At 41.9% G+C, this 8,563-nt stretch overlaps 1 protein-coding gene across 2 annotated transcripts; it reads left to right on the top strand.

The window, feature by feature from the left end:
• The first annotated feature begins 663 nt into the window (after nt 1-663).
• APOH (apolipoprotein H) lies at nt 664-7,827 on the top strand. 2 transcript variants are annotated; one of them, XM_017812146.1, is made up of 8 exons: nt 664-797; nt 1,805-1,981; nt 2,923-3,019; nt 4,361-4,437; nt 5,027-5,215; nt 5,767-5,946; nt 6,451-6,648; nt 7,444-7,827. In XM_017812146.1, exons 1-8 carry the CDS (start codon nt 734-736, stop codon nt 7,512-7,514), a joined length of 1,053 nt encoding a protein of 350 aa, XP_017667635.1. In that variant the 5' UTR covers nt 664-733; the 3' UTR covers nt 7,515-7,827. The 2 variants fall into 2 exon arrangements, with proteins under 2 accessions (XP_017667635.1, XP_017667636.1); XM_017812147.1 differs by lacking the exon at nt 1,805-1,981 and having other exon boundaries at nt 674-797.
• The last annotated feature ends 736 nt before the right edge of the window (nt 7,828-8,563 follow it).

Here is an 8,563-nt window from a genome sequence, read left to right as displayed (position 1 = left end):
AGGTTTAATACCACCCAAAAATATGATCACACATCAGCACAGGCCAGAAGCATAATTTCAACCTTCCTGCAGCGCTGGCATTGAGCACTGTCTCTGCTGCTTTTGGTTATGTGGTAGTTGGAAGATATTTATTGATGACAGGAATCGGATCAAACAGGCCCCTGAAGCCTCAAGTTTCAGGTCAGATCATCATCTGGTGTAAACTGGCACGAAGTTGGCACCTGCCAATGTCAATGTCACTCCAACACCGATCATTTTGCCTTAAAAATATTCTGTTATAACTCTCAGGAGTCCTTGGTACATAGAAATACAGACACCCGGGTGGTAAACACGAGCTTCTTAGTGACAGTTCTATTAATTAATCCATTATCACATTCCAGATATCCTCATCTTTTAAAGATGCTTGGAAGACAATATTGTTTTTTTTCAGCACCACCAATCCCAATGGGAGATGCTCCAAAGAAACACCCAGAGATGCTCCACAGAAACACCCTGAGAGGAGCAGTTCTGAGCTGAGATCGCCGCTTGAATCCCTGCATTATGCACCAACGCACCATGTGAGGGTTGGTTCAGCCTTTATTACCAGCAACACAAGGAACCTTCTATCTTCTGTTTACTGGGATGGAAATAAACACAGGGAGTTAATATGTAACCATCCTTTTGTGGGTGCCCTGGGTTTTAAGGGGAGAAACTCCGGCCCGAGGGTCACTCGGGACGTCGGGGACTGGCAGCGATGCACCCCCTGGCACTGCTCGTGGGCATCGTGGCCCTGAGCCACGGGGCTCTTGCAGCAAAAGGTAAGTGTCTTCCTGTCATCCTGTAAGTGGGAATGAGGGTAGCTGGAGAAAACAAGAGGATTTTAAAGCCTTTAGATAATTCCGGTCAAGTGTTTTGATCAGGGATTTTCTCTGAAAGCGGTTTCTGCTCTTTTCCCTTTCCTCCCTCTGTGTCTCCCCGTGGTGAGGTGGGTTGCTGTATACCAAAGAATAAAATGAAGGAAAACAGAAGAAGTACTGACAGAAGTTTTGGGTTGCCTGCATTCCAGGAGGGCACTGCATGTGCCTGGAATTAACCTGCTTCATCCCTCTGCCCAGCTCCCGCTCACCTTGCTCTCCCTTCCATCCAGCACAGCTTCTGCCTCACTTTTCTCCTCTTTCCCCCATATCAAGGGCTCAGGGGACTGTTTCATGCACCTTCTCCTGTTTGCCATTCATTTTTCCAGCCCAGGCTCTGTGTCCCTGTCCTCTCCCCACAATCCCAGCAGGAGCTTCTCTCCCTGTCCTCTACAGGAGCACAGGCTGCACCCCCCCGTTCCTCCCTCGCTGCTCCCTCCTGTTCTCACCCTCTGGGTTTGTTCATGCTGTCAACACGTTAAAGCTGGTTTGGAATCAGAGCTGTCTGATGTAACAAGAGGGTTTGCCCCAGCAAAAACCGGAGAAATCAGAGAAAACCAAATTTAATTACGAGAAAAAATTTAGATTACAAAGGAAATGCATTAGTTTGCTTGTAAGCCCCTCTTGCCCTCTTCTGTCCAAAGTAATTTGCCATAATTGACTCATTTTGCAGACCATCTTCATAAACCTATTTTGAAGGAAAAGTCAGTTTTAGCTAAAAAAGTGACACCAAATCTAACTGGGGGCATTGGTAGAGCTGCTAAGGAGAAGAAGAAGAAGAAGAAGATATTTTTTCCTGACTAATAATTATGGCAGCCATCAGCTGCCTCACTGAGGCACACACAGGACAGGAAGATTCTATAACTCCAATTTTCTACCCGGTTTCTTGTAAAGCCTCTCCTTTCCTCCAGTGTGTCCCAGGCCTCCAGAAGTGCTGTTTGCCACAATTAACGTGGATAAGCAGGTGTATGAAGTGGGTGAGGAGGTGGAATACACCTGCAGGCCTGGGTTCATGCCCAACAATGGCCAGAGGAAGTACACCTGCCTCCCGACCGGCAAGTGGGCCTTCAACACCCTGCTGTGCCTCCGTGAGTAACCCCCTGCCGTGGTCTGAGACCCCCAAAAATCCGATTCCCAAGTCCAAGCCCCCCTCCCACAACTCACCCCAGTGTGAGAGGGGTTTTCCAGACACAACAGAAGACTCAATACGGGAGGAAGGGAATTATATTACAATTATTACACAAATAAATATTATAATACGTTATATACAAAATCCTAACTATCTCTCCTATGATAAAGCAATATTTACATTGGATGAGCTCTCTTTTCCCTCCAATAAAAGTCCAGAAGGGAAGAAGGAAAGATCCTTTCCACGTTCAGGGCAGCAGTGTCCCTCTCTTCAATGCAGCAGTTGTAGCTGGAGTTGTTGTAGTTGGATCTCTCCCCATTACACCCCCCAGATCCTGCTCCCACCCTGATGCTGGGCACTGCTCTGGAACGGGGATTTACAGGCCATGTGAGGGATCACATGAGTTTAAACAGATATACCTCCATCTCCAGTTGTTCTTCCCTTATGTGCTGGGAGTGGGAGGGGAGAGAATAGGGGAAGGATCTTCCCATCCATGTCCCACGGCTTCCACATTATCCTCTGCTCCTGGACGGGGATGGAGGTTGGACCTGGACATGGGGAACCTTCATCTGCCCCAGCCCAGCAGTGCCTGTGCTCTAACATCAGTAACCCCTGCATTTATTGTATCCCTCGCCGTTCATTTTTATCATTTCACTGCACTGAAGTCATATTCCTCAGACAATCAAATGCTAAAAGAATATTCAGTCAAAAGAGCTTCAAAATTACTATATTTTCATACAAACAGAACATCCAGACTTATGAAATGTAGTACACAGGAGTAGAGAAATGTGAAGGACACAGGATGAACCTTTATGATACAACTTGTTCCCATCATAATGAAATCATTATTTCATGCCTCGTGAAATAACATTATCTTTTCTTTTTATCTTTAATTAACAGCAAAGAGATGTACCCCTCCTGGACCCTTGGAGAATGGAAAGATTGATTTTGTAGAACTCCAGTATCAGAGTACTATAAATTTTTCATGTGAACCAGGGTAAGCATTCCCTTCCTCATACTGTTAAATAAACAACCTAAATCACTATATTACATTCTAGTATCACCCACTGCCATATTGCAAGGCAGAGAACTTGGAAAACTGCACATAAAAACTCATCTACACTTCAGAAATTATTTTAAAAAAGCCTATCTAGTGATCCTCTGTTCAGTCTTGGCTGTAACATCCTGGAGCTTTGCTACTCCAAAGCAAAGTCTTACGAATATGGAAACTATCAAAACAGCAGAGATTTTATGCAAAGATTTATTCTGGAGTGCTTTCCCCTGCTTTTTAAATCCTCTTATTACATCATGAGATGAAATCCTACAGCAGAGAGTGGATAATCTCCAGCAAAGTTGTTGTGCTCTTCGGCTCTGGAGACTGGAAATTGTGTTTCTGTGCCTTTCCAAGCTCAATAAATGAAAACAAGAGGTTAATCCTCATTTGGTCCCAGTAGTAAAGGCACTTTTACTCAAGGCTACTCACTAATTTAGAAATGAGGATGCATTCAAAGAAAAATAGTTATGGTTAATGCAGGGAAATATTTGAACAGAATTTCATTTTACTTGGGTAATTAATGACTAAACAGTCCTTACCTGGAAGGTGAGACATAGCCTGGAGTTCACTGAAGTGTCAACAGTCTCAACTCTCTCGTTCTGCAAAACAGGAACCAGATAAGGAATAAATAAATTCCGCTGTGACACCAAATGCAGCAATGGGACTGGATTGGATGTTGCTAATTATAATTTACTGGTTTTCAGCTGTGTGATATTAAAATGAGAGACACATGCTGAATATTTCTTTAAAACTCAGAGTAAAGGCTAATAATGTAAGTGCAGAGGAGGGGAGAGAAGCATTTAGTGTGCATATGGAAACTGAAGTGAGTGTCTGGCATTAAAATATAATAATGTAACTTTAGTTCTTAAGAGTGTTGAGTTCTTTGCAATATTTGATCCTAATTGCCATCATTAGCTAGGAAGTCCTCCCAAGAAACCATAACATTTGCATTAGCAATCACAGATAAATGTTTGCTACTTACAAATATCCATAGTATTAATCAATCGTAGCAGTTAATACATAAAACAGAACATATAGCTGAAAAAAAGCAAAACATCTTCTTGTATCCAGCCTTCTGCCTGGATCTTTGCAATACTTGAATATTAACCATTTTTCATATTTGAATCCAAAATTCAGGAAGAGCTGGGCTAGTGAAGGATTTCAGAGCTGGACTCTTTAAGTCTGTTTATGAGAAATGTAAATTTTTCTTGCAGAGAACAACTTGATTTTTGTCCCTGTTCCTTAAGCTCTCTGATAACCAGGATAGTATCTTTTTTTTTCCAGCTACAACCTCGTTGGGTCAAAAACAAGCCAGTGCATGTCAGATGGAAAGTGGACTGGAATTTTTCCACAGTGTCAACGTGCGTGTTTCAAGACTAAAGAACTACTCTACTCTTACTCTCATTCCAGAAAGACTCTTTTCCATGGCTCAGAGTAACATTTACTCTTATTCAGAGCTCTTTCACAGTGCAGTGCAAAAAAAATGGTTAGGAAAAATCCAGCAGAACCCTGGATGTTTGGTTTTAGGTCTGTGGGTTTTAGAGAAATACAGTTTAAAGGTCTGTACAAAAGGCCAGGATCAGGGATGCTATTTACAGCTGGAGGTAAGATGTTTATCCACTCAAATTCCTCCTCCCTGTGTATAAAAAGAGGATATTGTCATGCCTTTGCACTGTTATACAGGGTTTTGCTCTAACCTGTCCTGCATAAAGACTTTACTGAAAGAGCAATAATATTGTCTGAGAAATACAGCAAAAATCATGAATTCCATGCTCTAGGACTCCTGAGACCTTTAATCTGAACTATTTGTTTGGTCAGCTCTGATTCCATGAAGGGCACTGTGGGTTCATTTAGTTACAAACACGTTGCTCCTCTGATTCCAGGAATAATTTGATCTCTGATTTTCTCTACTCTCTCCCTTTAATTTCCATGGACGCTGTGCTTTTCCAGCGGTGACTTGTCCACCTCCCCCCATCCCGGAATTTGGAGTCCTTTCCTACCGTCGCTCAAAACCTGGAAACGTTTCTCATTTCCTGGACACGATCACCTTCGAATGTGTCCCCCCTATGGCACTTTTTGGGAATGAGACAGCCACCTGCACGGCCAACGGGACCTGGAGCAGCATTCCAGAGTGCAAGGGTAAGGAACACCTGAAAATGTGCCCTAGAATTGTATATTCTATACAGAACTGCATGAACAACCTTAATATTTTATTTTTATTAACAACCGTTATTGCAAATGTGCAGCAGAATTATTCTGCAATTCAGGCCCGTGGATGCGAGGGGGTTGCTCACTCGCCGTGGCATTGCCAAAATATTTGCTGCAGGTATAAAGGTTATATAAACAAACCCTGCTAAATGGAGTTCCCAGTGGGGAATCCGAGCCTGGCCTCCAGCGTGCAACCAACATTTTATTCTAAGCTTGGATTCCTTGAAGAAACAATCAACCTCACCCTTAGTCCTAAGAACTTGCAGTGAAACTAAGCCATGTTTAAGTAGTTTTTTGCTATAACCACAGATTGATGTGTATTTAAAACAAGCAATGTTTGTTTATTTGTGGTGGTTTTCTAAGCTGTGTTTTCCTGTGCAAGGGGCTGAAATGAACCACTGTGGGAGTTTCATGTATTTTTCAGGTGTATAATGTGTTTTTTTAGACCCGGATAAAGCTTTGGTTTTGGTTTTGTCCCACAGTTGTCACCTGCCCCACTCCAATAGGGATAGAAAATGGATTCATAGAGTTTGCTGTCCGCAGGACGTACCACTACAACGAGAGTGTCAGCTTTGGCTGCCAGCCCACCTATGTGATGGAGGGATCCAAGCATTCCCGGTGTGAAAAGTCTGGAAACTGGTCCACAAAACCGATTTGTAGAGGTATGCACACACCACCTGTTAGAAACCACAGAAAACTGAATTTTCCTGTCAGACTCTGCCTGTTCCTCACTGCTCTGTGCAGGAGCTGCCCTCCAAAGGAAACCAAAATCATAATTGCAAGGCCCTGATAATCTAAGACCACTCCCAACATTGAACATTGTATAAATGTAGGTATGAATGGTATGATTATATGTATGAATGATGCATCTGAATTGAATTCAATAATCAATCACATAACTTTTTTTTTGTCTCAGTATTTCCTCTCCTCTTCCTATTTAATATCATTAGAAATTTTGCTGAGGCTGGATTTCCACTGGAAACTTTTGACCCTCTGCTTCGGGGTCTGAATTTCTTCAGCATTTTAATACCAGCAGAAGTTCTCTCTATATATGTGGGGCACATTGTTTTTCATTCCAAAATGGCACTTGTACAGGAATCTGATGGCATCTACTCCTCCCCTTTTCAAATCCTTACATCTTCCTTATAACTGCTTTTTTTTTACAGCACCATGTAAGATACCAGTTAAGAAAGCTGTGGTGTTATACAATGGGGAGAAGAAGAGAGTTCAGAACGACCTCAAGGAGGGCATTCTGCATGGGGAAACCGTGTCCTTCTTCTGCAAGAACAAGGAAAAATCCTGTGCCTACACCGTGGACGTGGCGTGTGTGGATGGCAACTTCACCCTCCCTGCCTGTTTCAAAGGTAGGACCGAGGCTGATCCCAAACCAGCTTCTGGTGTGGAATCACAAGTGCTTTAGTGTGGGGGGCAGTGTCATAGTTCATCCTCAAGCCCTCTTTGAGTGGTGAATTCATCTGCCTTGGACTGGAGTTATTGGGTGCTTTGGAGAAGGAAATGATGCACAGCAAGAGGGGGTTTTTTTTGGATACATCAAAGCCCTGCTTTAATTCCTGTCCTGTTCTAGAAAGTGCTATTTAAAGGTGGTCTAGCCCAAAGAAAAGGCCATAGGTAAAAGTATTCTGGGATTTCAGGAATCCTTGAATCAGCACCTTCTCTAGGGGTAAAGAGCCTGAGCACTGCTGCAGCCTCGAGAACCTGATTTTTCCCTCCTATTCTGCTGAATTATTCCCACCTTATGCTGACCAGAAACACACTTTGGACCAAGAGTGATAAAAAGCAGCTGATATAGCTGTGGTGAGGAATTGATGCTGGAGGAACTGCTTCACAGGCACACAGGCTTTTAGAAGAAATTAACAGCCAACACCCATGTTTGTTAGAAAAGGGAATGTTTTGCGTTTGTTTTCTCAACATTCCTTGCACAGAATTTTCCTTGTAAGTTTTATTTTCATTTGAAAGTGGAGGAAAAGCACAGACTACCCCCCACGAAAACATCTTCCCTCACATTTGGCAGGGCTTCTGATGCAAGTAGCTTAGCTTTCATTGCAATCAGTGCACTTCTTCAAGATGTTTTACTACAATGCAAAGAGTTGTTTTCAGACGCGTTTCAAGAATTTAACCCAAGTTCTTGTTTCCAACAGAACGTGGCTTTTTTTCAACTCTCGTGAAGAAGGACCCATCAGACATGAAACCATGTGAAGATGAAGCATGAATGAGAGAAATAATACAGTCCTAAATTTCTGCCTTACTGAGACAGAGCCTTTCACATACGAGAGGAAAGGGTAAACTTCCAGGTGAACTCCAGACTCCAGGAATGCAGTCTCACCTTTTCCCTCCCACAATCCCCACCAGCCTCTTCCACAAGCTGTGACACATTATTTCAGCCATTAACCTCCATTCTCTCTTCTCTAACTTCTTCCACATCCCTGCAATGCTACTTCTCTTTGATATTTCCAAAATTTATGCAACTGTAAATGACTTCCTCAATAGCAGTCGCTTTACAATAAAGTGATTTTCAGCCATTAGCGTGTTCCTATTTAATATTACCTTATCATCAATTAAATCCTTTAGCTCTGGACTGATTTACACTGAAAGGCCTTAATCATTGGTAATTACCTGGGTTCTGATTCCATTAACACTCCCCTGTGACAGGGAGTGGACCTTTAATTATGAGGGTCAACAGCCTGGGATTTTCCAGAATTTATGTAAGTAGAAAGACTGAGATTTCCAAATTACTTTAGAAGCCAAATATCCAACCACGATTTAAATGTCAATAACATCACGTAAAGCATTTTTTTTTAATATTTTAAAAGAAATTCAAAAGTTACTAAGACCATTTCGGTTTTTTGAGATTCTAACTTCACCTGAAACTGTTGTTTTAAACAACTGTTAATTTTTACCACTGTTTCAATATTACACAATGTAACTGCTTCATCTTTTTTTTTTTTTTTTTTTTTTTTTTTTTTTTATTGAGCAACAGCACTGATCTCTGGTCATTAAGCAGCTTTGAAGTAAATTGTACTTTTAATTTGATTTATGATACAGGCAGCTCACTGGTATGATCCAATCCGACAAGTTTTATGCTTATGTGTGTATTTCCATTCAGAAAAAAGTAATTATGATTTCAACACACTAGAAAGTGATAGAGAAATACTTGTTGTGCACATATAATGAATTGTCATGAGTCATATACGTGATTCCCTCTGCAGTATAAAAGCCTTTTCTCTGATTAAAAGCATAAGTAAGTTACACAGCATGCAA

The sequence above is a fragment of the Lepidothrix coronata genome, unplaced genomic scaffold (genome assembly GCF_001604755.1).
Source record: "Lepidothrix coronata isolate B3197 unplaced genomic scaffold, Lepidothrix_coronata-1.0 Scaffold34, whole genome shotgun sequence".
In the NCBI taxonomy this organism is placed as follows: Eukaryota; Metazoa; Chordata; class Aves; order Passeriformes; family Pipridae; genus Lepidothrix; species Lepidothrix coronata.
This window is presented reverse-complemented; position numbering and strand designations above follow the sequence as displayed.

Excerpts from the sequence above, each read along its gene's own strand:
- APOH (XM_017812146.1), top strand. The coding sequence starts at position 734 with ATGCACCCCCTGGCACTGCTCGTGGGCATCGTGGCCCTGAGCCACGGG. Across the intron at positions 5,216-5,766 it reads CAGCATTCCAGAGTGCAAGG|TTGTCACCTGCCCCACTCCA; the intron begins GTAAGGAACACC and ends TTTGTCCCACAG. Across the intron at positions 5,947-6,450 it reads CACAAAACCGATTTGTAGAG|CACCATGTAAGATACCAGTT; the intron begins GTATGCACACAC and ends TTTTTTTTACAG.